Source organism: Aureobasidium pullulans (assembly GCF_000721785.1).
Source record: "Aureobasidium pullulans EXF-150 unplaced genomic scaffold scaffold_18, whole genome shotgun sequence".
Classification (NCBI taxonomy): domain Eukaryota; kingdom Fungi; phylum Ascomycota; class Dothideomycetes; order Dothideales; family Saccotheciaceae; genus Aureobasidium; species Aureobasidium pullulans.
Window position 1 is genome coordinate 309235 of NW_021941038.1, and position 26216 is coordinate 335450.

General features: G+C 49.3%; 12 protein-coding genes across 12 annotated transcripts; 6 read left to right on the forward strand and 6 right to left on the reverse strand.

Annotated features, from left to right (window-relative positions):
- Positions 1 to 284: 284 nt before the first annotated feature.
- Positions 285 to 1525, forward strand: M438DRAFT_75366 (uncharacterized protein). Its single transcript, XM_029910298.1, has one exon. It carries the CDS (start codon positions 336 to 338, stop codon positions 1146 to 1148), a length of 813 nt encoding a protein of 270 aa, XP_029757725.1. The 5' UTR covers positions 285 to 335; the 3' UTR covers positions 1149 to 1525.
- Positions 1526 to 2569: 1044 nt separating this feature from the next.
- Positions 2570 to 4616, reverse strand: M438DRAFT_279585 (MFS general substrate transporter; the record flags this gene model as incomplete). The annotated part of the gene is made up of 7 exons (XM_029901094.1): positions 2570 to 2937; positions 2992 to 3130; positions 3186 to 3595; positions 3651 to 3864; positions 3920 to 4067; positions 4127 to 4479; positions 4533 to 4616. The coding sequence occupies 7 exons, from the start codon at positions 4614 to 4616 to the stop codon at positions 2570 to 2572; spliced, it is 1716 nt and encodes a 571-aa protein (XP_029757726.1).
- A 1263-nt stretch (positions 4617 to 5879) lies between these two features.
- M438DRAFT_324352 (uncharacterized protein) lies at positions 5880 to 7109 on the forward strand (the record flags this gene model as incomplete). The annotated part of the gene is made up of 3 exons (XM_029903052.1): positions 5880 to 6027; positions 6079 to 6696; positions 6750 to 7109. The coding sequence occupies 3 exons, from the start codon at positions 5880 to 5882 to the stop codon at positions 7052 to 7054; spliced, it is 1071 nt and encodes a 356-aa protein (XP_029757727.1). The 3' UTR covers positions 7055 to 7109.
- An 859-nt stretch (positions 7110 to 7968) lies between these two features.
- On the reverse strand, positions 7969 to 9760 carry M438DRAFT_75398 (beta-lactamase). Its single transcript, XM_029910299.1, has one exon. The coding sequence runs from the start codon at positions 9598 to 9600 to the stop codon at positions 8008 to 8010; it is 1593 nt and encodes a 530-aa protein (XP_029757728.1). The 5' UTR covers positions 9601 to 9760; the 3' UTR covers positions 7969 to 8007.
- Positions 9761 to 9921: 161 nt separating this feature from the next.
- M438DRAFT_337933 (pseudouridine synthase) lies at positions 9922 to 11837 on the reverse strand (the record flags this gene model as incomplete). Its single annotated transcript, XM_029904056.1, has 3 exons — positions 9922 to 10081; positions 10136 to 11590; positions 11644 to 11837. 3 exons carry the CDS (start codon positions 11835 to 11837, stop codon positions 9922 to 9924), a joined length of 1809 nt encoding a protein of 602 aa, XP_029757729.1.
- Positions 11838 to 13128: 1291 nt separating this feature from the next.
- M438DRAFT_376753 (acylamide-delta3(E)-desaturase) lies at positions 13129 to 14478 on the forward strand (the record flags this gene model as incomplete). The annotated part of the gene is made up of 1 exon (XM_029908686.1): positions 13129 to 14478. The coding sequence occupies one exon, from the start codon at positions 13129 to 13131 to the stop codon at positions 14476 to 14478; it is 1350 nt and encodes a 449-aa protein (XP_029757730.1).
- A 382-nt stretch (positions 14479 to 14860) lies between these two features.
- M438DRAFT_337935 (uncharacterized protein) lies at positions 14861 to 15481 on the forward strand (the record flags this gene model as incomplete). Its single annotated transcript, XM_029904057.1, has 1 exon — positions 14861 to 15481. One exon carries the CDS (start codon positions 14861 to 14863, stop codon positions 15479 to 15481), a length of 621 nt encoding a protein of 206 aa, XP_029757731.1.
- A 36-nt stretch (positions 15482 to 15517) lies between these two features.
- Positions 15518 to 15900, reverse strand: M438DRAFT_75423 (uncharacterized protein). The gene has a single exon (XM_029910300.1). The coding sequence runs from the start codon at positions 15806 to 15808 to the stop codon at positions 15554 to 15556; it is 255 nt and encodes an 84-aa protein (XP_029757732.1). The 5' UTR covers positions 15809 to 15900; the 3' UTR covers positions 15518 to 15553.
- A 1153-nt stretch (positions 15901 to 17053) lies between these two features.
- On the forward strand, positions 17054 to 17272 carry M438DRAFT_251815 (uncharacterized protein; the record flags this gene model as incomplete). Its single annotated transcript, XM_029899652.1, has 1 exon — positions 17054 to 17272. A coding segment is annotated over one exon (219 nt), but the record flags the coding sequence as incomplete, so codon positions are not given.
- Positions 17273 to 20442: 3170 nt separating this feature from the next.
- Positions 20443 to 20703, reverse strand: M438DRAFT_337937 (uncharacterized protein; the record flags this gene model as incomplete). The annotated part of the gene is made up of 2 exons (XM_029904058.1): positions 20443 to 20564; positions 20619 to 20703. The coding sequence occupies 2 exons, from the start codon at positions 20701 to 20703 to the stop codon at positions 20443 to 20445; spliced, it is 207 nt and encodes a 68-aa protein (XP_029757734.1).
- A 1086-nt stretch (positions 20704 to 21789) lies between these two features.
- M438DRAFT_324363 (Oxysterol-binding protein) lies at positions 21790 to 23689 on the forward strand. Its single transcript, XM_029903053.1, has 3 exons — positions 21790 to 22329; positions 22387 to 22441; positions 22492 to 23689. Exons 1-3 carry the CDS (start codon positions 21962 to 21964, stop codon positions 23254 to 23256), a joined length of 1188 nt encoding a protein of 395 aa, XP_029757735.1. The 5' UTR covers positions 21790 to 21961; the 3' UTR covers positions 23257 to 23689.
- Positions 23690 to 24985: 1296 nt separating this feature from the next.
- M438DRAFT_357895 (uncharacterized protein) lies at positions 24986 to 25669 on the reverse strand (the record flags this gene model as incomplete). The annotated part of the gene is made up of 1 exon (XM_029907206.1): positions 24986 to 25669. One exon carries the CDS (start codon positions 25667 to 25669, stop codon positions 24986 to 24988), a length of 684 nt encoding a protein of 227 aa, XP_029757736.1.
- Between the last annotated feature and the right edge of the window lie 547 nt (positions 25670 to 26216).

Sequence of the window (26216 nt, forward strand, 5' to 3'; positions counted from 1 at the left end):
CTCAATTGTCAGAGCGCGACAACGACATCAACAAGCAGCACGCCTTGAAACTTGTCCGCGTCAAGAGCCACATGGATCTCAGAGCAAAGTTGCAGCAATCACTTGATCAGAACACCGCACTCAAGATGAAGTACGCAGAAAGCCTAACGCGTAGGAACGGCCTGGAGGAAGATCTGATTGAGAGCAAGAAATCTCTCAACAGACTCCAGACTTTCATCAACAGGAAAGGCTTGAGTATGTATCCTCTGATCGTTCCATTCGCTGTGCTTGTACATGACTAACATACAATAGCAGTGGCTACCGCCATCAAAGACCTACCTAGCGAAGTGCTTGAGATGATTGCCAACAATCTCGACCTTAAGGATCTGGCTCCTTGCCGTCTTGTATCAAAGTCTATGTCAGAGGCCGCCAACAATCGCTTTGCCAAAGTGTTCTTCTCACGCCGTTTCCACGTTGCTTCTTCGTACAGCGTCAAGGCACTGGTGGACATTACTGCGCACCCATTCTTCGGCAAACATGTCACGGCAGTCATCATGGACGGCGTCCGTATGACCAAGCACAGATCCCGAGGCGGTCCCACACTCTGGACGGATCCCTATGACGAGGAAGAAGAGATGCGCGATGATTCGGAAGAGGAAAGTGCCAGCATTCTCGACAACGCCTTTGTCCGATCAGGTCAATGCCAAAGCCTCCTCCAAAAGGTCTTTGAGAACATCAAAGGATACGGCAACAGCGTCGAGGTCGGTGTCGGTGATTGCAAGTACAACAACGGAGTCAGAAGTTTCGGACGCAAGGCGCTTCTCAATCACAAAGTCTTGTACACCTACTTTATGGCAGAGACGTTGGGACTCACTCTCGCAGCAGCAGAAGCGGCTAAATGTCCTATCCAAAAATTACGTGTCGACATCCAAGGAGAAGCAGGAGAAGACTACCGCCAGAAGTCTGTTCGTCTTGACATGCGCGACAACCTGCAAGAGATTGGAAGAGCATCGGCACAGGGCACGGAAGATCTGATCAAAGATACTCAGGAGCAGTCGATTGATCTGTTGAAGCAGAAAGTGCTGCTCGTGCGCTTTAACCATGTTGAATATGCTGGTGTCATCAAGATCATCGTGCCCAACATCCAGACACAGGGAAGCGAGGTTTAGGTGCAGGGAATTGAGGCCAAACAGTATTGAAGCAAGGAGAGGAAGATGATGTTGTTCTCGATGACAAAGATGAGTACCTCGGATGGTGGATTGAGTAATAAAAGATAGTCACAGAGAGTGCAGACCTTTCATTACTCATTCAAACAACAAGACAGACTCTCCCTCCATGACACTACATCCATTTGCCTGCTACGTTGAGCTTGTTATGTCTGAGGAAGTAGCGACAGGCAAATAACTAAAGGCGGAATACCAAAAATGGCTAACAACCATGTGCAACTCCCTGATCAAACTTCCTAAGCTTATGGTGACGTTGCGTCTGATCAGAACTCTCCGTTCAGCAGTGTGAGTGTCTCAACATTCTTTCCCAGAACACTTGGGGCTTGACATTACGACTAGCAGATAATTCGACTATCCATCCGAGTTTAGCTCGCATGTAATTGTTCGAAGAATTCACTAAAGCTTCCACTGAATCGTTCAGAGAAAGTGAGTAAGACTTCCGGTTGTAGTTTCGCTCAAATCATATTGCTCTTAATCATCTTGTGAATATCCTTGCAAGAAGAGAAAGGCTATCGGTAGTGCAAGCTACAGTCTTCTCTCCCTTGAGCATCTCATTCTCGGACAATCGAAGCCATCAAACTGCACAATACTTTTGGGTACGCAAGCGTCATCCATCAAGGATGACTATCCTGCACGCTTTCATCAAATTTGACTCTTTCTCTCGGAATGACCAAGCCTCCCAACGACCTAACAGCTTTCTTTTATCTGTGAGAATGTTCGAGTCCAGGCGGTTCTCTCCATGATGTGTGTCAGAGACCAAACTTTCCCCGTCCTGTCGTGGAGAACGTCGGGCCATCTAAGCACAAGTCAATGCCCTCCACAATCTCCTCCACCTTCCTCCAACACACGGTCCAGCATGGGTGAGCTCTTGACAGAACACTAGAATCGATCTTCACAAGTCTAGACACGAACAAACCGGTAAAGCATCAGGTTCACAGATCGTCCGGGTGGTGCGGCATTGCTGGTCTAGATTTGAGTCGCTTTGCACTGCTTGCTCAGGAGGAGCTTGCTTCTGGGTTTAGTTGTCATGGTTGTTCGTTGTCATGGTTGTTATGTTTACAAAGTTGTAGCCATGCGGACTGGGACTCACGCTTGACGATCTCGACCTTGAGATGCCATCAACGAGGATGCCCCTGTGAGGCTGTAGAGTGACAGGAGTCAGCGACACTATTGGTGCAGTGTGGCAACCTCTGGCGTTGACTAGCAGTTAGGGTTGACTCATTGCCGATCAGTGCATGATACATCACGAGGCTTAAAGTAATAATGAGGTCGTCATATCAAAACATAAATTCATAGTTACAGAGTGTGTACATGGTAGAACCGAAGACTAGATCCATCGGCGAATATTGCAGAGATCAGCGAAGCTATCTCCTCTCGACCCGCTCGATCTCGATATCATCATTCAAGGTAGGAGGATGAAGCTCAAACGCCTGTTCCTTGGCAGAAAGTGCATCAGGCTTGGTCTCGAGGGGAGCATCAACAACCCAGTTCATTCTCTCGCTGGAGTTGCGCATGAAGAGGCAAATACCAGCGGCGATGATGCAACCGGGCAGGAAAGACAGCCATACAATCTTGTAAGCGTGTGCTTCTGTCTTGTGTAGAGCTTCGAGGCCGGCACCGAGGATTTGTCCGTTGATATCAGGAATCTTGTCAAGACCTTGGCCGGAGAAGTAGAAGCCGATGAGTTGACCCAGGTGTTGAGGGTTGAAACCGAGGGGAGCGACTGCGGCGACTGTAGAACAACTGTTAGCAAATAGTTGATACAGCTCAATTGACTATCACATACCAATAGCCTCAGGAATTTGAGTGTTTGTAAGAGATCCGTAGATGGCGTTTGCAATACCGAGACCGACAGTACCACCGAGTGTGCGAGAGGAGATGGTGAGAGCTGATGCGGTACCGATGAAGAGGGGAGGAGTAGAGTTCTGTAGATGTTGTTGTTAGTTCTCTGTTTGAATCATTACAACATGGTATGCTCACCTGAACCCAAACCATAATCAAGATCAGGACAGGAGCGAAACCGAGACCTCCAACACCGTTGAAGGCCAGACCAAGCTTTCCGCTCGTGCCTGAAAGTGCGAGTCCAATAACAGATGCGCTGAAGGAGATGAATCCGATAAATATGGGCCACTTGACATCTCTGTACTTGGTAACGTAGACAGACAGGAAAGGCGAGACGACAGTGATGACCATGAAGAAGGGCAGCAGGTATGCGTTAGCCTTGATGGTGCCGGGCGTCTCCCAGATACCGTTGACTTGAGATGGGTAGATGTTGTTCATAAGGTAGAAAAGGGAACCTTCAACAGCGATGAGGATCATGCAGAGGGGGAAGTTGCGTCCGTTCTGGAAGAGGCGATGGTCGAGGAAGCCGGTCTTTGTGCCCTTCCATTCTAGGAATCAAAGTCAGTATGGCTTCAAATTTATGTTGTGATGATCGAAACATACCATAGATCAAGCAAACGATGAAGAGGACACCGCCGACTACAACAGGAACAACAGTATGAGTCTTGCTAGCCCAGCCATAGTTTGAGTCACCACTCCATGCGAAGCCCATCAAAAATGGAACAAGAGCTCCGAGAAGAAGAATGTAACCAATCCAATCAAGAGCCTTGAGCTTTTGTCCAAGAGATTGCTTGCTAGCGGCAGTACGAGGAGGGGGCTGGATTGGGAAAAGTGGTCAGCGAAGGAACAAAATCGAGGGTGAAATTACTTACGAAATAGAGCGCTGCAAAGCCGATAACGATGAGACATTCAAGCATGAACTTGATGCGGAACACCCATCTCCAGCCATTGACGGGGTCAGCAGTAGTGGCAGCTCCGATGGGAAGGAGAGCGACCAATGAGGATAAGCCAGAGACCCAACTAGCGAGAAGGTCAGTTCATGATATTCTGTCTGGTGGGATGCATATGGCTCGACAAACCTGACAATGGTCTGACCGTAGGCACGGTATGCTCCTGGAATAACCTCAGAAGCGACAGCGAACATGATACCGGAGATACCAGATGCGACACCAGAGAGGACCTGACCAGCAATTACAGCAGTCATGCTAGTGGCGGTCATGGAGACCAGTGAGCCAACAGCGAAGAGAACCCACGCGCAAAGTATCATGTTACGTCTTCCGTAAACATCACTGATGATGGCGAAGATGGGACCGAACGCAATGGCAGGGACGGCTCCAGCCTGGACGATCCAAATCCTCTCACTTGCAGTTCCCTGCAGAGCTCCAGAGATGGCATATTGATTGGCAGCAGGGGCGATACCGAAGTATGTGTTCTTAATGGGTATGTTAGTTTATGCATGTCCACATCGATGGATGATGTGTCTACCTGGAAAGCTGCCAATGCGCAAATGGCTACAATGGCCCAGGCTCTCCAAGAGACAGGAGTCTTGTGATCAGGATCTTGTCCCATTGTGCCAATGACTGTAACTTGCTCATCTTTGCTATCGACGGCGTAAGAGTCGACTACATGAGAGTCGGGGAAAGTCGCGACTTCCATATGGCTCATGTTCGACTTGTCCATTGTGATGGTGTTTGTGTTGTGTATAATGACAGGGGTATAGGGTGAGGAGCGATCTTGAGATTCAGATCGCCTTCCAACAACGAAGATGAGGTAGAAGACTTTGAGGGGTTGAATGAAATGATCCTGGGGTAGAGATATTCTGGGGAGAGCAATATGCGTCTCTTATGGGGTAGATGTCTCCACAACTGGTCCGGTCCTGCATGTGGTCTATCTTCAGGTTTACCCTCTATCGGCAATCGCCAAGAGGAGTATCTATGTCGAAGTTTGTGGGCGCGTCCGACAGACAATCCTGGAGACAACACAAGAGGCCAGCCACCCGCCAGTCTAAATCCTCGACAACGGCGTTGTACACAGCATTCTTGAGAGAAAAGACTCTCCTTACTTTCCAGTTCACCTGTAAAAAGACCTCGATCAAGCCATTGTAGTTTAGCTTACCGTGAATTGGTAGAACCTGGTTCGATATACCCCGTATTTCGTGGTTATAATACGGGATGTGGACACGGGCGAGTTCGGTGTTGAAGGCAGGTCAGCCAGATACGCAGACACTCTGCGGTGGACAGAATTCATGAACAGTCGCTCTTTTCAAGTGTTTGGTGCGGAGTTGCATATTCGCCATGACTTTTGTCCAATCAAACCCCACCTCCGCACCCCACGCCCCGGATTCTGAGCACGTACCATCTTGGGGGCCTGTTTTCGAGAAACACACGAACGACAACGACACGCTGGGTTTTTTGCAATCTTCAGAAAGGCTGCATCTAGCATTATAAACAAAGCTTCAGATGCTCCGAATAGCCTAGAAGACATTACTCCGAACACACAAACACGGAGACCATCTCGGCGCAGTCTGACCCCGCATTCACAGTTTGGTGCTGCCGAACCGAATCCAGCTTTCGGAGGCTGACCGAACTCGCCGATCTGGTCATTCCTGCCCACGGCTGAGTTCGGGCGAGTGTTTTGCGTGTACTTTGAGGCAACGGACCTCCACCGGGCAAGCGCGACCGAGTCCATAGCAACTGACTGCTATTAGAAGCCAGAGATGATATTTGAGATGCAAGCCCAGTCCTCTTTTCTGATCTATCTTTCGTCTGATCACTATCTCATCAAGCCTACTTGAGATCTTCCTCAATTCAAACAAACATGGCCACCGCTACTATGACCACCACTGTCCAGCGCGAGTTCAATGAGGCTCCCAAGCTGGATGCCAAAGCCACTGTCCACGCCATTCCTCCTTGTGTTGTCCACGATACCCCCGTCCTCGATGTTCTGGATGAGTCAAAGACTTATGGCGACTTCCGCGACGGTATGTGATTGCTTGCATATGATAAAACTTGTGCTAATTCCCTCACAACAGACCTTGCTCGTGACGGTTTCTGTGTAGTCAAGGATGTTGTCGAGAAGGAAAAGGCACTCGCTTACGCAAACGACATCAAGACATGGCTTGAGGGCTTCGGTCTCGGATACAAGCGTGACGACCCTTCTACCATCCGTGAGGAGTGCTTGCCAATCATTCACCAGAAGGGTCTCCTTCAAGCATATGGAGCAACCCACGAATCTTTCACATGGGCTGTTCGTTCAGAGCCCGCCGTTATTGATGTCTTCGCCACCCTCTACCAAGACAAGGATTTGATCTGCTCATTCGATGCCGTCAATGTGTCTCTCGCCAACCGTCAAGATCTTCCCGCCAATGCTGCCTGGCCTCACCAAGATCAAGACCCGGAGCGTGGTGGTCTGCGCTGTGTACAAGGTTTCGTCAATCTATTGCCCAATGGTCCCGAGGATGGTGGCCTTCTGGTCTTGAAGGGAGGTCACAAGGTCAGTGAGGAGTATCACAACGTTTTCAGGAACGAACACCGTGAATTCAGATGGACAAATGAGATGTACCTGTTCAAGGAGACTGGTCTCAAGTGGTTGGCCGACAGGGGTTACGAATGGGTCAAGGTCAACGCTGAGCCTGGTGATCTCGTTCTTTGTATGTGTGCTCTATTTTACACATTCGCGCATCCGGCTAACAATTTCACTCAGGGGACTCTCGCTGCCCTCACTACAACGCTTCTCCTACCAGAGACATTGACAGATTCGTCGTCTACGTCTGCATGCTTCCCGTTTCAACAGCAACCCAAGAAGATCTGATCCGCAAGAAGGCACTTTTCGAGGCACAGGACGGTCACAGCCATTGGCCCATGGCTCTCCAGCCCTTCATCAAGGCCTTCTTGGAGCCCATGCGTGATGGCAAGCCCGACCCTCACAACACATGGAAGCCTCGCAAAGCACCGGAGCTCAGCGAAGCAGGATACAAGTTGACTGGTATCCCTTTCATCAAGGCTTGAATTTGAAATTGTGATTCGGAGCATATTTCGTCTTTTTTCATGTCCATATATCCACGATTTTCTGTAGCTCAAATTATCCTTAACATTTCCCAAACTATGCTGTTTCCTCATCAAGGCCAAGCAACTTGTAGTTTCATACTCTTAAGCTCCGTGCAAGCGGCGATGTGAATCTGTAGGAATTCCAAAAGTTCTATGAATTTGTGCGTAGGCCTGTTGATCTCTCCACCTGTCCAGATTACTCGCTGCCTTCATTCAGCTCAGCAATAACCCATTCCCACACCTTGGCTATATGCCTTCCACACTTGCCAGTTCATATCCCCATATCCCTTTTCAACGCTCTAGCCGTTTCTTCCAATATCTCCTTGATGTCTTCACCATCTACTACACAAATCTTACATCTCCACGTTATCGAAAACTCCTGCCTATGCTCCATCCACTTGTAGGAACATTCTCGAAGCTGGAGTTCTGCAGTTTTGGCAGCAGTGCCAGTTGAGCGAACGCAATACCTACATCATGAGAAAACGTATGAATCTCCATGGTACAGATGGGGAGACTAGCAAGAGAAGAGAAAAATCATGCAGCCTTCCAGCATTTCTATATCGTGTATAATGACACTGTCGGGCTTAATCTTCTCTATAGCAATACATCGGAGCTTATCAGCAGCTGTGAGAGCGAGAAGGCTATAAACAATTCCTGAAGTATTGAAGTGATCTTGAGTGATATCGCAATTATGAGCTTCCGTCCTGATCAGGAGATGAGAGCGTGGGAGTTTTGTGAAATTTGCAGTTCTGGATATTGGCAGAATATGTTATGGGGCGATGACTGCGTGCCAGTATACGTTTTTGCTCTCACTGGACGTTAGACTTGCTTTTTGATGGGAAGTCAACAAGGACATCTCGCCAGACTTAGAGCTCGGTTTCTGGTATGATCTTTGCCTCCTGGTATACATATCACTATACCTTCTCCATCATGACCACAGACCCAGTATTTCCATTCCACATTTCCATCATAGGCTTACCTTCCTTATCCTCCACCAATCTGATTAACACCTCCACTCCGCCTTTACACACCAGATCTACTACTATCTTCGACCCGTCCTGATACTCTCCTTTCGCATGAGCAGCAATCCACAACCTTTGTTTTGGCATCTGTCCTACCTTTAACCAAGGCACGCAACTTTCAAACACGAGTTCAACCATCCACTCCCTCTCTTGCTCCTTCCAACCTCCGCTCCATGGTGCCAAAATCGTTTTATAAGGGGTGACAGCGACAACATCGGCAAAAGGAACAACACAGTTCCTCTCGTACCAGAAATTGCTCGCCTTTTCCCATCCAAGAAGATATAACAAAGCCGCTTGGACTTTCCAAAACACTTTTGCGCCTTCTGCTGAGTTTGTCATCACAGCGAGTGCTCTTTTATTGGTCAAAGAGGCGAGGAGGTTACATTTCCAACCGGGCATATTGCTTCCTCCGTGGCCGAAGTGGTTGGGCGTGATGAACCAGGCGTGAGCCATTCCTGATTGGACCTCTTTAAGCATGGAAGCTGCTAGTGTCTTGGGTAAAAAGCCAGTGTCTGTGTGCAGTGAGGATTGGATAGCTGATACGAGGGTCAAGAGGTCGGAGGGTGTGGTCCAGAGTCCCGCGGCAGATTGTTCGGGGTTGACTCGATGGGCCGCTTCACAGGATGTGTAGCCGTTGTAGTAGGCTCTTGCGTAGTTGCCGCTTCCCTGTCTGTCCTCCTTTGTACTCTCATTCAAGTCTTCTTCCTCGGGGATGACATACGTCGACCTCTTCATACCCATCGGCTTGAACACATACTGATCCATGAGCTCCGTAAATGGCGTGTCCATCACAGCTTCGATGATCAATTGCAACACCCCAATTCCACCACCCGAGTAATTGAAAACATGACCTGGCCAGTCCTTGAGTCTAATAGGGAGAGTATTCGACGGCCACTGTCCCTCCAACGCCTCAGCCAGGTCAGGCAACGCAGCGCGATAATGCCCATTCGCATTCTTGGAAACATCATACCCAGGAAAGCCTTGCGAGCCAGATGTTTCGAGCCCAGAAGTGTGGCTTAGGAGTTGAGAGATTGTGATGAATCTCGCCATTCCTTTTGTTGCTGTCGTTTCCAGTGCTTCTATGGCGCTGATCGGAAGGTACTCCGCTATCGACGCGTGTAGAGAAAGTTTTCCAGCCTCAATAAGTTTAAACGTGAGTACAGAGGCGACCGGCTTGGATATCGAGCATGCTTGAAAAAGAGTGGAGGTGTCATCGCTGCCGGCAGTGAAGCAGTGTGGTAAAATCTTTTCTCCGTCCAGGATAGCTAGAGAGACAGTCGGTGTACCTAGATCTTGAAGAACGGAGGTCACACTGGCGTGGGAGGAGAGTCGTGCATTTTTTGTAATCAGTCGTTCGAGTTTGATAAGTAATTCGGTATCCATGGTCGGTCTTGACTGTGTCAGTGAGGAGAGAGAAGCAATCAGAGATTCGGCGTTTCGTCGAGAAGTGGCGTCTTTCGTCTTGATATGTATCTGCAAGAGCATGCTCTTGTCTTTGTTGACCGGGTGGTTAGCACTTGCCCTGAAGAAGCAATGTCACATTGCTGCCTTGAGCCTCGGCTAATTCTAGCGTTAGTTAAATCCTTCGAGAATCACAGAACCAGCCACGAAAATCAAGCAAGCACAAGAAAGAACGACTGGAAGATGACAAGATAAGAAGACTGATATTCTTCCGCGACAATCGGAACTCAGTCTAACTTCTGAACTTTTGAACGCGGCACTGCGGTCACTGTTCTGCCATTCAATGGCGAATCGAGCGCAGGCATACTGCCATACTGTGTGTGCGTAGGGCGCATTGCAGGTCGCTTACTGCATCTCCATAGCATCGGCTCCATCATTCTGCGACTTGACTGCTCTTTGTTCATCAAGCTTTCCAGCACCCTTGGTAGCCTCGATACCCTTTGACGTCAAGTACAAGAAATGACGCTCCTTGTAGTTGTCGATCTGGTTGAAAAAGAGGTGGAATCTGATACATCGTGTTAGCATTGCGATTGTAAGACCAGCATCAACCAAAACTTACGTGTTGTCTCTCTCCTCCTCGGCGAAGATTCTCTGGTAGATTTCTCTCTGCTTGAATTCCTCAAGCTCCTTCTCATACTTGCCAAAGTCAAGCTTCTCCTTGTCATGCTTGACGGCTTGAATCTCGTTGTAGCTGTCAAAGACAGGACGCTCAAGCAACAAACCAAGACCAGGAACCTTGGGAATGCTGTACTTGAGGTCACCCTGAGCTTCAACGATACGCTCGATGGGAGTACCACAACGGACTGTCAACGCGACCATACCAACCATTTTGCGAATCTGGTGCATCATGAAGGATTGACCGTGAACCTTCAATGACAGCCATTCAGTTCCGTTGATGATGATGGGTTGCGGGTTGCAGACAAAAGACTTGATGTTGCGCTTGGCTGAGGGATCCCTGGCAGTCTTTTGGATGGTGAAGTTGTGGTAGTTGCGAGTGCCGACATAAGAGTCCAAAGCAGCCTGCACACGGGCAATACGCTCTTCGGGAATGCGGAAAGCACGACGAGCAGCATTGTAGGCAGTCTTTAGCTGTCTGACAGCAACTTCAATACGCTTCTTCTGTTCGGTAGGAATGTTTGTTGATTCAAGAGTGGCAGGCTGGTCAGGCATGGGAGTGTCGGTGTTAGCAGCAGTCTCGGCAGCAGCTTCCGGTTTGGAGTCAGCATCTGCAGGTGCTGATGTGTTGAGTTCAGCAGTCTGCTTGACTTGTTCCTCTTGCTTGTCTTGTTGTTCTCCGTCAGGGTTGAAATCGGAGGGCTCATGAATGGCTTGCAGGACCATATCACGAATGTCGTCATCCAGAGAATCCACAATAGGCTTGATGTCACGTTCTTCAACGGTCTTCCAGAAATCCTTGACCTCGGCCTGACGAGACTCGTAACCTTCACGGTCACCTGTCTCATCGGCAGCCTCTTCCAGGTTTCTTGCCATCCAACTGCTGGGATGCGGGGGCAAGAATGCGTGTGATGGAATCAGGTATTCATACCAACGACTGTCACAGACTTGGTAGCAGCTGAAACTTCCGATTGTGCGTTCGATTCCCCAGACTCTTATTTGCGGTGATAGGTGTGAGTTGATCTTCTGGACAATGTCGGGGTCCTCAACAATCAACTTGAGTGAGATCATGTTTCCTGCCGCATGGACACCCTTGTCGGTACGAGCACATCTGACGAGTGCAGATTTCTTGGGATCATCGGCGTTTGCTTTTGAGATGGCTCCAGCTTGGACGAAAGCTGTGAAGAGGTCGCCTTCAATCGTCTTTTCGGTCGTGTTGATTTGCATGCCCTTGTAACCAGTACCACTGTATCCAATCAAGACGGCGACCTTGCGCTTGGGTTTGCGCTCCTCTGCGGCAATCTCATCCTGTGCGAAAGGTGCAGGAAGGACCGAGTTTTCAGGACGGGGCTTCTTCTTTTCTTCGTCGTTGCGAGATCTACGGTCTGGTTGCTCTCGCCTGGAAGGGGATTAGTATAGCGCAGGTGAAGGTTCTCCGTGCGCAATACCTACGACCACGCGTTCCTGCCCATATCTCTCTTCTTACCACCGCGGCCGAATTTGAGTCCGTCGTCTTGGAATCTCTTGCGTTTGCGATCGCTGTGGGATTCTTGCTTGGTGTCTGAGCTTCCTTCACCTGCGTCGTTGCTGGGCGCATCGTCCACAATAGGCGCCGTAGCTGGCTTGGTTTCACTCGAGTCGGCCATGATGATGATAGTGTCATGTTGAAGGTGGCCCTCGTTACTTTTTGTTCAAGACCACTTTCTTACCGTGCCAAGGCGTCCTTCGAGACTTCTCCACTTCTCCGCTCTTGTCAGGGTCTCCCGCTTTGCATACTTTTCGGCCATCTTTTTCTCTCCAACCTCGAACTACATCTACACTGTCTGGAGATATACATATTTGACTTGAGAAAATCGAAGACCATACTCTGATAAGCTATCTTTAAACTTCTAGACTGGTCAGCATCGAATTGCCAGGAGCTAGGGCGCTTTTTCACTCTTGTGAAATGCTTCATCAAGAAAATGCCTTCAAGCACATTCATTCGAGCACCAATTGTGACAATGGAATGCCCTAAGTACCAGAATGATATATAGACATCAGCCGAAGCGAGTAATGTGTGTCAAAAGTCTTTGATACCCCACATGTAGCCTACGATCCCTTCATAGCACTCAGCGAATGACCCTACGGGCGTGTCACCGTCATAAAGCTGCCATCGCTGCTTCATCTGGAAAAGGATTATTAACGATAAATTTGAGACCTCTGACATCATCTCCCCTTAGCTCAGTTGGTTTAGAGCGTCTGACTGTAATTGCTTGATTGTTATCAGAAGGTCCTTTGTTCGATTCAGAGAGGGGAGATCCTTTTTGCTGGGATGGGCTTCGTTTGACCTTGCCTGCGTGCGCTCCTCTTTTGTCCGTTGATCATCAGCTCAATCACGACTTTCTTATAGCTACATCTTGTTGGAAGAGAGACCGCGCTCCAACTTCAAAACCCCAAGTCCACTCGACGCGACTAACTACGCCGTTCTAGATTTTGAAACATCAGGAGAGTTCGAAGGGGGGCGGCTCGGGCGCATGGTGGATAAACCCTGACGCGGCCAGACCCGCAAATCTCGCCTTGGACTTTCAACATCATGTCCCTCCTTGAACGTGTTCGATTCTTTTTCTTCCTGTTGTAAATGTACGTCAATTATCTTGCCAGTCGAGCTTTGAGATATTGTGCGACCTCCGCATCGCTTTCAATCTCTTGGCTGACTCGAAATTCACACTCTTTTCGCCCCTCGTATCCGTTGTGGGGTCTGCCTGCCATTCTTTAGCCGCTTTATCGATACGGATCTCCTGATCTCGGAAGACTTGCAACCTTTTCTTTTGGACGACTCGAAATATTCGCATTTTACGAGCGACTTGAACGAGTGTTACTCGACGTAAATCCATCAAGCTTCATATCATCTGGACTAAATCAATTGACTCGACGCCTCTCACCTCGGACCTACCCAACATGGCCCGCACGGTTGACCCTTATTTGACGGGACCGGATCTTGTTGTTTCCAAAAATCTTCTCCAGGACTTGGAAGCACTGGCAACACCTGCTGGACAGGATCCCGCAGATGATGAAAAGGACATCAAGCATCTGCTTGCAATCAATGACCCGAAGAGTCCTGAATTCGTACCGACTGTCTTTACAACATGGGATGACAAGGATCTCAATCCTACAATCAACAAATATCTGGTCAAGCCATACACGAAAATTGCCATGGGGATTGTCCGCCATCCGACAGATGTCGTCTTCTTGACACATATTCTTCTGTACATGACGGTCAACTTGTCAAGTGCTGCCTACCTTTACTACAATTTCCATTGGTACCATGGAGTGGTTCATACAGTGTACACTGTATGGTGTGCCGGTGCGTTCACCCTACTCATGCACAATCACATCCACAATGGAGGTGTTTTGAAGAAGGAATATGCATGGTTTGATCTTAGCTTCCCTTACCTGCTGGAACCGTTGATGGGCCACACTTGGGACTCATACTACTACCACCATGTCAAGCACCACCATGTCGAAGGCAATGGGCCTGATGATCTTTCCTCAACAATTCGCTACCAGCGTGACTCTCCATTCGACTTTGCGTGCTACGTTGGTCGTTTCCTTCTCTTCATCTGGGCTGAGCTTCCTTTGTACTTCCTCCGCAAGGGCAAGTCAAGATTGGCACTCCAGTCATGCGTTTCAGAGATGGCCAACTATGCCTTCTTCTACTTCATGGCGACAAAAGTACATTTCGGTGCATCCATGTTCGTTCTTCTGCTTCCGTTCGGCATCATGCGTCTTGGGCTCATGATCGGAAACTGGGGACAACATGCTCTTGTTGATGAAGTCGACCCAGACTCGGACTTCAGAAGTAGCATTACCTTGATCGATGTGCCTAGCAACCGCTTCTGCTTCAACGACGGCTACCACACTGCTCATCACCTCAACCCTCGCCGTCACTGGAGAGATGCACCCGTCCACTTCCTTCAAAGCAAGGAAGCCTACAGCAATGGTCGCGCACTTGTCTTCCACAACATTGACTACATGATGCTGACCATCAGAGTTCTCAAGAAGCAATACCTATACTTAGCTGAGAACTGCTTGATTCCGATCGGTGATCAGACGAACATGTCGAAGCAGGAGCTGGCAGACATGTTGCGCACCAAAACCAAGGCATTCACAGAGGAAGATATCAGACAAAAGTTCGGCATCAAGGCCAGGTCAGGCAGGAAGAGTGGTTGGGCAAGCTGGACTGAAAAGATTGTCGGCGGGTTGTCAGGCTCACTCTCTGCACCAATGGTCAAGGAAGCAACCGAGTAATTTCGCGAGCACGCCTGCCAAAACTTTGCGCACACCCTGGTTTTCATCAAAGCGCTCCAGCCACCCATCAGGGCACAAATCATACAAATCAAAATGCAAAAACGGATTGGATTTGGCCGAGTTTTTCAGTGAGACACGACTATGTGATTCTAAGAACGCGCGATATGTTTGGACATCTACAAAATCTGAAACACAGTCTTGCATTTTGACCGCTATCCAAGGATTGGATGGTCTTGAGGAGATGTGGCACAGAGAAAGCACCACCAGCCATGATTCACGCGCTTGCCGCCTAATCAAAATTTCTTGGCGCCATCGATTAAATATATATAAGAACACACCCTCCACCGACCGTTTTCCAATCAGCTACCGAAATATCGTCAAAATGGGCACCCGCAACCTCACAATCGTCTACTACAAAGGCAAATACCGCATCTGTCAATACGGCCAATGGGACGGTGATAGCCAAGGCCTCACCATCTACAATTTCCTCCTCGACCCAGTCAACATTACAAAACTCGAAAAAGTCCTCGATGCCGGCGACAGTATGATCCACACTCTCACAGACGAAGAATATAAAGCCTGGGGGGAAGAAATGTTTGCCGCCCAGATGGCCTGGAACCAGAGACCCCGCGATCCTAACACTTGGGAGCTATTCCAAGTTTCTCCCATCTCGCTGTCGCGCGATACTGGTGCAAACATTTTGAATCTGCTGGTGCAAGCCACAGAGCAAGAACCCGTGAAGGTGAAATTCTGGAATATGGGGTTTATCACGGATACTCTGTGTTGCGAGTGGACTTGGGTTGTTGATTTGGATAAGAAAGTCTTGGAGGCGTATACAAGTTGGGAGTATGATTTGATAGAAAAGAAGGAGGATTCGAGATTTGCTGAGTTGTTTGGTGATGAGGAATTGCCTGGTTTGGTGAAGAGGTATGAGTTTGGAAAGTTACCGGAGAGCAGAAAGGCGATGTTGGAGGATTTCGAGGTTGGTCGCAAGGAGGAGTAGTGGCTGGCTCTTTGATCGAGACCAAATGAAGAGGGACTTGGAGAGATGTAGTCGAGAGACAGTAGAGTAGGATCAGTCTTTGACACCGGACGAGACACTTAGCAGTTTCTGACCCTTTATACGGCATTTGCGGCATTTGGATCTTTGATCGAGAACGGTGGACGTTTGTTGACTTGGACAAGTCAGACTACCAGCCAAGCGCGCTGCGCGCTGCACTGAAAGTGCAAGCCAGTAACGCAACCACCACCATCTGTCGCGCCCATACACAGACGGAGCAGGAGCAAGCAACTGATAAAAGCATCGCCCTCGCTTCGAAAGACTCATCATCAACTGCCATCGAAAACCCGTTCAATGTAGGAACCCAGGCCATACTCACCCCAAATGCCCACGACGTCCACGAACAAACAGACATTGGTCATGGAAGCGCAGACATCGACGAAGATACGCTTAGGGTAAGTCCACAGAACACAACTTCATCAGGATGCAACCTATCGGATATAATCTTCTTGCAACCTCGCAGCCTTCTGCACAGTGATGCAAAACGCAAATGTCTTAGGCTTGAGCGACACAGTCGCTTCCTCGGTGATACAAGCGAGGTCTGAGCCGCGCCTGTCTCCACGCCCAAAAGAAATGTGTGGGAGACAGGAGAGAGATGTAGTGTCTCGCATTAGGCGGTTGTGAAAAGGCCGAATATACTTCTCTGAGGCTGAATGTGAGTGATACCGAGGAGTTCTTCGAGGCGGCCCTGAGATCGCTCCAACTTTTCTCAGGCGGCTTAGCGAGGAGATGGTCGATTGTTCGTCAAGGTGTTGAGCTTGAGGTTTGGTCAATGACTGCCAGAATACTCGCTGTCTTGGTACTAATCATGGGCGAGAACGAAGACAATTGCTATAGCTCTGATGGCTTATGAGTGTCGAGTGGTTCAATACTCACAGCCTATATATAGAGTTCATGAGGACTGAAGCTGGATAGTGTGACACGAAGTTGCAAGAGTCTCTTCATGATATCGTAGTAGTTGTGCAAAATCCATCTCGGCGAGAATGGACAAAGGGGTTGGGTCAAATTGACGATTCTGAAGATTGAATACACGACGAATGCTTTTCGTATCGAGAATCGCTTCCAACACCCTGCTGCCGCTCATCATATGTTTCTCGGTTAGTCGGATGTCAGGGGTTTGTTCGGTGTTGCGGTCGTCATCACCGTGGTTGCTGGGCTGGGAAATTCGCAAAGTCGTCGCCGACCACAAACAACAAGTCTTGTGAACTCAACGCGTACTTTCTCTCCACACATCCAAACCTCAAATGTTACCACCACCGCGTATTTATCACGTCCACCTGTCACCGCTTCTCGAGTTTCCAATCATCAAGGTCGCCGCTCGCGTGCGAGACCACTCTCTTCTCTCAGAAGTCCCGCGTTTCGTTCACGCAATATTCGACGCGTCCTACACCACTTTCTTTCTTCTTGTTTCCAAGTTCAAGTAAGCCCTTCCGTCATCAACATATCCCTTGACAGTAGTTGACACGCAAAGAAGGTGACGCCACGTGTATCCACTGCGCAGTCAATATGGCAACAATGCTCGCGCTTCCTCAGGAAGTTTTGGCCAGAGTTTTCGACCATGTTGACAAGAAGAACCTACCTTCAATCAGGTTTGTCTGTTCAGACTTTGAAATGGCCGGCAATCCTCGTTTCGCCAAAGAATTTCTAACTCGAAGACGCCATACAATGTCCCTCGAAAGCATCTCAACCATGCACGAGATTGTATCCCATTCATACTTTGGTCCCTTCGTGCGCACCATAATCTTCAACTGTCTACGAACTGCGGATCCATACACTCCGATCAACCACGACAGCGTCGTCTCCAGTCTTCCTTTCCAGGTCGACGCCGAGGAAACCATCGAGGAAACGTCTGCCAAGTACTTAAAAGTCGTCCAAATTGTCCAAACCATCAAGAAGAACCACGGCGGAATCAGCATCGGAGTTTGTCTCGAGAACACTCACAAGATCCAACCATGCTACGGCCTGGGACAACTCGTCAGTAAAGGAAATCTCTGGCCGGTCAAGCGTATGGTCTATTCCGCAAACCATATGAAACACACCTTGAAGGCACTGCTCCAGATATCCAAGCAGGTGGACTGTCCAGTCTCGAGCATTGAACTTGATCTGGGGAGTCATCGTGATCCAGTCGTCCCCTGCTTCGGCCCGTCGCTCTACGAAGCTGTCAAAGAAGTGTACAAAGAGCCTCTCATCCCAAACACCAGTCTGAACCTCAAGTATGGCATTGATGATTCGCGTCACGCAACGATCTTCTACGATAGTGTCACACAAACTCTGAAAAAATACCGCTCGCAAACAATGCGGAGAGGCGCCAAGATGCTCTATCTTCGCACAGATCCCCGTTGGAGGAGCACCACTCCAGTCTCTACGTTGGAGTTGGACGGCTTGCTTGAGTACAGCTTCCCTGTCCTTCAGCAAATCCATCTCGTATATCATTATACAAGACTCGAGAATGTTACTTTCAAGAATTTGCACATGAAATGGGCAAGAGGTTGGGGCTCAGCAATGGAGTATCTCTCGGAGGCTCCCCTACTCAAAAGTTGCTACTTCAGTCTGCTCTCTAGCGGAGAAGATGCCCCGATACCCCGTATCGGTCACGCGACCTTCCTTGACATCATCTGGTACAAGGTAGACGGACCGGAAATCAAGAAGAAGCTTCGAGATCTCTCTGATCGCCTCCTGATAGAAGAAGCAGCATGGCAAAATCTCACCGACGACGATCCCAGAAAGTACAGAGAGGATCTGGGAGCAAGGATCACAAACCAGGCTGAAGCAGACGAGAAACGTCAAAACCACAACAAGACAGACGGCAATGTCCGCAACTCCACGATCCAAACAACACAAGTTTCTTCCCTCGAACAAGCACAAGTTTCTTCCTCCAACCAAGCATTCGAGAAGCTCTCTCTTACCTCAGAGAACAAGCCTTCTGAAATTGTTACATTCAAAGTCCCGAAGCACCTACGTCAAGATGTGCTGGCTATCCTTGGACAAGACGAGGAAACTTCTACTGCTACCGAACGCAGATCCTGCGAGAAGTCTTGCGTTAAGACGATGGCTACTGTTGAAACCGGCGCTCTGAGTCTTGCGGGAGTACAATCTCACAAAGATGGCAAGAAGAATGAACATTCGTATCAGAACTTGCTGTTGTCTCGCCTCCAAGCCGAGGAAACAGCATGGAATGCCCCGACAGATGACATCTTCCCCAAGTACACGAACGGCTTCGGAGCAAAGACAATCCACAATTCGAAGAGGGAGAGAAACTCGAAGAAAATGCCTCACGCGCCTACCTACAATGTTGCAGTCAGGCACGGCGTCAAAAGAAAAAGCTCCATAACTGCTGACGAACTCAACGGATACCCCATCAAGAATGTGTCCGTCGTGTCTCGAGATGTGCTCCATTTTACAGCTGAGAAGCAGCGTTTTTCGAAAGATTATCGCGAGAACCTGTACCGCAACTCAGAAAAGCCGCTCTTGGGATCGATGGCTCTCAAGGTTGCCAAGTCACAGATCCCTATACGCACGCGTGAGGACATGCTGGACATCCCCGAAACCGCCAGAGCCGTCTTGACTACCACCAAGCCCGAACATAACGGGGTGTCTTATGCTGGAAGAAGTGCTGCCGGCAACTCAACCCCAGTCGCCGATCAGGAGTCATCCACAGGGTCAGTTGCGTTGGTGGAATCGACTCTAGACGTCAGAATGTCCTCGAACCTTCACCGCTCTACCACCACAAGAGCAATTGGAAGTGTCTCGTCTCTAGAAAAAGCCCTTGAGAGATTGAGCTTGACCTCTGACAAGCAGCCTCCCAAGAACAAGCCTTCCAGAATTGTCACCTCCAAGATCCCAAAGACCTTGTGTCAAGATGTGCTTAAAATTCTATCCCCCGGCGAAGTTTCCCCTCTAACCACCGGAATTGGACATTGCAAGAATACTCCTGTTGAAGCAGCGGTTCACGGCGAAACTATCGCTATCGCCAACCAGCACTTGTCTGAAGGCTCCGTTGGGGTCACAGAAGAGACGCTGCGTAGCAGAAAGCACTCGACCCCACTCCACTCGGTCCTCGACAATCCCTCCAATAAGACGTCCCTTCTCTTCACTCAAGCAAGAAGCCGCTACGTCCTTGAGGAAGTTCAGGATGTTGGAGATACCGACGACTGGGCCGAAGACCTCTGCACTCGTATCAACACTATCTCCGTAAGCGAAGAGCAGGAGAAGCCCACCACCGCGGTCCAGAGCGGAAGCATCATGTTCATGGGTGCCGTCCGTACCGAAGACGCCGAAACTGATGACTGGGCTGATGAGATTGGTTGGGACCTCGACCAAGTTTTGAAGAAGCATCAGGGGAAGGCTTGATCGTATGAGCCATGGAAACAGGGGAGGCTAACTCAGGGGAATGAGGATATCGATGAAAGAGGAACGTAATGAACGAGGAAGACAATGAACGAGGAAGACAATGAACGAGGAAGACAATGAACGAGGAAGACAATGAACGAGGAAGACAACGAACGAGGAAGATAATGCACTATGATGGCGGAAACTGTAAGATAGTGATGGGTAGAAGAAGGTCAACGTGAGCTTTGGCTCTCAAAGGCACTGTACGATAGATTATGCTGCTGTCATAATGCGAGATACTTTTCAACATTGCACACGCCTCCACTAAGAGCCCAAGAAAGTATCTCAGACCGTGACATTCTCACTGAACATCTCCAGACATTCCGATATCACTGTGCATTTTTACAAGGCCAAGTGATGATGTCGCACGCGGTTTGGATTGATCATTATACTCCTACACCCGCTGCTGTCTTCCTCCCAGACCCGGCTCAAGCCTTGATATCCCTCTCGACCCCTGTCTCCGTGAGCATCATGCGCTCTTACGGCACCCCTTCCACTTCAGATGGCACGCCCTGTCAATCGTCAAGGGCCATGCGCACCTTTGCAGGAGCGGTGGAAGGGAGCCTGGCGCGCTCTTTTTCATCCTGCTTGAGTTGAGTGGCTGGCGAGGCCGTTGATGACCGCCTACTGCTGTCGTCTGCGTGAATGCATGAGTAGTGTGCAATGGTTAACGTGCTACGAGAGTGCATACCGCTGCTGCCCTTCAGGGCGCTCTTCATCTTGGTGATCAGGTCGCTGACCACGGTCTTGAGCTTCTTGAGGAAGCTTGGTGCCATTGTAGGCTGATGGAAGGCGAGAGGGGTGTTGAGGAGGTTGTGGTGGTGGTGGGAGAGATGGTTATTGATGAGGTTTTGGTGACCTCGTTGCGTTATTCTGTGAAAGGAAAAGAAGATTGAACAAGTGTTTCGCTCGAAAGTGAAGCTTTCGAGGATATACTACGAGAATTGCTAGAAGCGTCCTGCTGTAACGCGACTTTTCTTCGACACCTGACTTACCACGCTGCACTCGCTCGCATCAAGCTCAGGTATTACAACGGAACCCCTACAGGTACACGAAGTCTTACTTACCGTATAGATCCTCCCCACCAAGCCTCCAGCAAAGAAAAGACCTTTGCGTCTTCATAATCACCACGGGTAGGTGTCGATGCGTGAGATCTGAAGAAACGTCGATTGACCCGTCTTGCTAGCAATGAGCGACCCCTTCGCCGACGCCCCCAAGGAAGTCCTCACCCAAGAGGCACAAGCAATCGCTGCCATGCAGCAAGAAGAAGAGAACGGGGTGCTGGACGCCCTTGCAGAAATGTTCGGGGTGACATTTGTCCCCCAGGAGAAGAAGAAAGACCTGGAGACAGGCATGGGTGAGCCTTCGGGCAAGAGCCCTGAGGAGGATGAGGAGGACTGGGTATTCGTCTAGAGCCCGGGAGGATATCTACAATGAACCCGCGTTGTATGACCATGGGCGCGCTCTGAGAATCAAAATTTTCGATTCGCGTGCCTGCATCCATCGCCGTTCGTGACTTCTCAAAACATCCTGAGATGAGGAAAGCTCGTAGAGCACAAGGTGGTGAACGTCTGCTCTCAGCACTCGTTGAGCCCTCAGAATCAACTGTGAAAATGCAGGATGTTTTCCTGACATGCTGATTTGTCCACTGAAAGTCGCCGGGAGTCTATACCAAGGTCATCTCTCGATGGACAAACCGGAACATCAAGATCAATTCTTGCATTTTCACAAGGCAGGAAGTGGTTGAAGAGGGAGCCGGGAGTTCCGCGAAACGTTGTTGCCAAGCGTCGCTCCTTCCAATGTCGTCATTCCCAAGCCTCCGAGGACGACGACGACCATTACCTTGTCTCTCTTCCCGGCATCTATACTCTATCATAAGTACCCTACACTGTAATAGAGCTCCATCAGATTCAAAGCCAGCCTCAAAGACGTCTCTGTCAACAAGAACGAAGTCAACCCAAATCAACAACTTCGAAACCGAACCCTGATCGACATATCGTAAACAGATCAACAGAAACAACATCATTTTCAGCCATGGCAGACGGAAACAGATCAACATTGAAAGAATTCATCGCGTCTATCTCGACAATCAAAGGCGACCTCTCAAACATCACCGCCCCTCCATTTTTGCTGGCATCTCAATCGACCGTTGAATTTCCTTCTTACTGGTGCGAGCGACCACAATTACTATGTGCTCCGGCATCTGAGCCAGACCCGCAGAAGCGCTGCTTACTGGTATTGAAATGGTTCCTTGCAAGTCTGAAGCGCCAGCAGTATGCCGGTAGGGACGAGAATGCGGGTGTGAAGAAGCCATTGAATGCTTTCTTGGGCGAGATCTTCATGGGTGCATGGGGAGGTACGAGTGGAGAAGGAAGAACTTGCTTGATCTCTGAGCAAGTCAGGTGAGTGGTGGGAGCATTCCAGGGCGGGAAAGCATGGAGTCGCTGACCGACGTCTAGTCATCATCCACCCATCACAGCATGTTACCTTTGGAACGACGAGCAAGGTGTCAGAGTACGTAAAGACAAGGGCAGACCAATGATTATTGTTAACTCATGATGTAGGCGGAAGGATATGCTTGTCAGAATATCACCTTCTCAGGTACCGTCAACATCAAACAGATTGGCCACGCAATCATCCATCTCGACAAATGGAACGAAGACTACCTCATACCTCTGCCCTCGGTGAAAGTTTCTGGACTGATCACTGGAACGCCATACCCGGAACTTGTCGGCAGCTATGACATCGTGTCTTCCTCCGGCTACGTCGCAAGCGTGGACTTTTCTGGAAAGCGTCTACTAGGTCTGGCAGGCAAGAAGAACGGTCTGCACGCGGCTGTATACTCAGCAGACGACAGCAGTCGCAAGCACCCGATTTATACTCTGGACGGCAGCTGGAACGACGTCTTCACTATTCGCGACGAGAAGAACAATTCAGTTGTTGAGGATTTCGACACAAATGCCCATCCACCGCTGCCAGTCCAAGTACCTGACGATCCGACTCTGGACCCCTACGAAAGCAGAAAAGCATGGGGACCAACTATCTCCGCATTGAACTCTGGCAACATGCAAGCCGTTGTTGATGCAAAAAGCAAAGTCGAGCAAGGCCAACGTGAGATGAGAAAGAAAGAAGAGGCAGAAGGCAAGACCTGGACGCCACTTTTCTTCCAAAAGGTACAAAGCGAGTCAAGGCTTGAGAAGCTGAAGAGTGCGGCACACGGAGATGCAGAGATGGATGGTACGCAGGGCATCTGGCGTTGGGTAGGCACAGAGAAGGCCGAAAAAGTTGACAGGCCCTTCCATGGAGATCTCATACCATGGTTGACCTAATTCGAAAGGGTCGATTGATTCAGCAAGTAAGGATGACCTTGGACACGGATATACATCGAGACTACGCCACACCCGCATAGCGGTAGATTTCCCGCCTACCATTCGAGATGGTCAATCAAGCGGACTCAGAGAGTCAGATTTTCAATGTAGCAAACCTATCGTGGACTATGGCAGTGTCTAGCTCGCATCGGCCAGCAGAAGTCAACCTTGACTTGTTCAATGCCATTGCTCACCACGAAGAGGCATATCAGCAAGCGATAGATAGTATGGCAAAGTAAATGGAGCAAAGACGGGAGAGCTGCTCTCGCATTTGAGAGAACCATGGAGAACTCTGCAGACCGTCATCGTGATACCAGAGTACTCGGCACGACCGGCCGGAGCTGTATCATTATCTTCATGTTCGGTACCCGAGAATCAACAAGTGATAACGTGCGATGAGATGAACTCGCGCCGGACCATATTTCTTGTTCGTGAGGATAGCAAAGAACGCTGCACTTCGTTACGGTTTTACAAGGTCGTTGACACGACGAGTTAGAGATGAATCTTAATCTTCATGTTTGGTACCGAGAGGCATACTTATAAAGCTAGAAGATTAACACTGCGGACCATCTCTCTTGTTTGGAAGGATAAGTAGCAACGCTGCATTCCGTCACAACATTACTATATTGTCGACACGCCTACTCGGAGATAATCCATAATCTTCACGTTCGGTACCCGAGAGGCGTACTTATGAAGCTAGAAGAGTGACACGGCGAACCATCTGTCTTGTCTGTGAGAGTGATTAAACACGCTGCATTTCGTTATGAATATACCAAGTCGTCGACACGAGGAGTCGGAGCCAGACTACAATCTTCGCGTCTAGTACCCGAGGGGCGTAATTATGAAGCTGGAAGAGCGACACCATGGACCATCTTTCTTGTTTGGAAGAATAGCAGACAAACGCTGCAGTCAGTCATGATACCACCGAGTCGTCGACACGAGGAGTCGGAGATAAACTATGATTTTCACGTTTGGTACCCGAGAGGCATACTTGCAAATTTAGAAGATTAACACTACGGAGCATCTCTCTTGTTTAAAGGGATAAGTAGCAACGCTGCACTCCGTCACAACACTACCATATCGTCGACGCGACCACTCGGAGATGATCCATAAAATCCACGTTCGGTACCCGAGAGTCGTACTCAAGTACCTCGACGTAGCGACGCCGTATGACAAGCTCGCGCCGAACCGCCAAATAAGGCGGTCGACTGCTGTCTGATCAGTTCTGGTTCCAGCGGGCTCTGGTGATGATAGATTTGCTTCGATGCTGAGATCGTTCTTATAGCTCGACGATTGCAGATAATTTGCACGTGCGGGTGTTGCGATGACTTGGGGAGGTGAAGTCTGTGATTGCACATCATTGATGTGTTCTGTCACTGCCTTTTCTAGGTTGAACGTCAGTTGCAAAAATGTATGAAGTGACGAGGAAAGAGCGATGCGGGTAATGTCGGGCAGACTGGCTTGGAAGAACAGCAAATAAGAACGACATTTCAATTTTCTTCATGACTCGAATAATTCTAGCTTCGACAGTGTTTCTTACTTTTCCCCAGACAATGCAACAAACAGATAGCGAACAAAGAAAATGTGACTCGAGATTCTCCGCATGAGCTCAGCAGATCTAGCGATCATCCCGACATGCCAGGACGATAAGCCAGGTAGTAGGAACGGGATATGCAACGCGATAGCCTTCTCAAGACGATGGAGCTGCCCCATTTGGTGCGACTACTTGAGCGGCCAAGATGATCCACGGGACGAGCGCCATTGCAGCATAAGAGACGCGAGACTTGGCCACTTTAAGTCCCCAGACTGCCCAAGTTTCTCTCACCTCCTCACGATGGTTCTTCTCACCGTCGTTGGAACGGTTGGACATGTTCAAGATCCACTCCTCAGTGGCTTTGGCATCCGTTTCGTCATCTCCGACGTCCTGGCGGCCGTTTTCGGCTTCTTTGCGAGTATCAGCCAGCTTCTTGAGCTTCCTGCGAGTTGTCTCAATTTCCTTGCATCGATTGCGCTTTCGGATGGACACGATATTCTTGTCCAGAACCTCCAAAAGCTGAGCTCTACTCGGCTCATCCGGATAGGGGATATCGTACTGCGAGAGGATGTTCCTGAGCTCCGGGCAAGTGATCTTGTTGCGATACGTCTTTTCATGGCAAAGGTGAAGGTAGTCCTTGACATTGATGTTCAAGTGCTCGCGCTGAAGAGCGTAGTGTTTCTCGAGTTGGGCGATGAGTTTCCACTTCCTCTGAGTCCGGGTGAGTTGTAGACTGGGAATGTAGATCGCGCCTTTGTCATTCAGGTAATGAAGCTTTTCGATGAGTTCGGAAGTGGTGGCCTTGCTGTGGTCATAGTCGTAAGCCAGATGGTCGGACATGGTTGCGGATTTAGGATTAAGATATCCAAAGAAACGTTGGGTTGAAGATGAGATTAGAGAAGCTCGAGGTTTTGGAATGATGATTTGAGAAGAATCTTGAATGGGCGAGTCGTGCCTTCCTTATATGCGCCCGGAGTTCCGTCGGAGTCTGCCTGTCTTGAACGAATTACTGAGACAGTGTCTCATGTCTCATCTCCAGCGCATCGCTACTGCGACTGAATCATCTCTGTTCCACAAAGCTAAAACAGGAACAGAATTAGATGAAACTCTGCTCAAGAGCTCAGCAGTGTCTTGCACCCAAACGAGCCTGTGTTGTCTGCCCAGTGCTCCTGATCAAACGTAGACGTCGCTGGTATCTGCATTATGAGTGCAATCTCAAGCTGCTGATAGCAGTCTATCGAAATACAAAAACCGATTCGGAGACTCAGAGTGAAAGCCGGCAGCGCCAATTGGCTTTGTGTCCCACGATCAAAAATTAGATGCAAAAAGAATTCGACCATGCAGTGGATTGAACCCTAACTCCCAAATCCTCACAAACGCCAGCCAG

Coding starts and splice junctions, on each gene's coding strand:
- M438DRAFT_75423 (XM_029910300.1), bottom strand. CDS start 15,808: ATGATGAGTCTTTCGAAGCGAGGGCGATGCTTTTATCAGTTGCTTGCT.
- M438DRAFT_75398 (XM_029910299.1), bottom strand. CDS start 9,600: ATGCTCTTGCAGATACATATCAAGACGAAAGACGCCACTTCTCGACGA.
- M438DRAFT_324363 (XM_029903053.1), top strand. CDS start 21,962: ATGGCAGACGGAAACAGATCAACATTGAAAGAATTCATCGCGTCTATC. Junction 22,330..22,386: donor TTGATCTCTGAGCAAGTCAG/GTGAGTGGTGGG, acceptor ACCGACGTCTAG/TCATCATCCACCCATCACAG. Junction 22,442..22,491: donor ACGACGAGCAAGGTGTCAGA/GTACGTAAAGAC, acceptor CTCATGATGTAG/GCGGAAGGATATGCTTGTCA.
- M438DRAFT_75366 (XM_029910298.1), top strand. CDS start 336: ATGATTGCCAACAATCTCGACCTTAAGGATCTGGCTCCTTGCCGTCTT.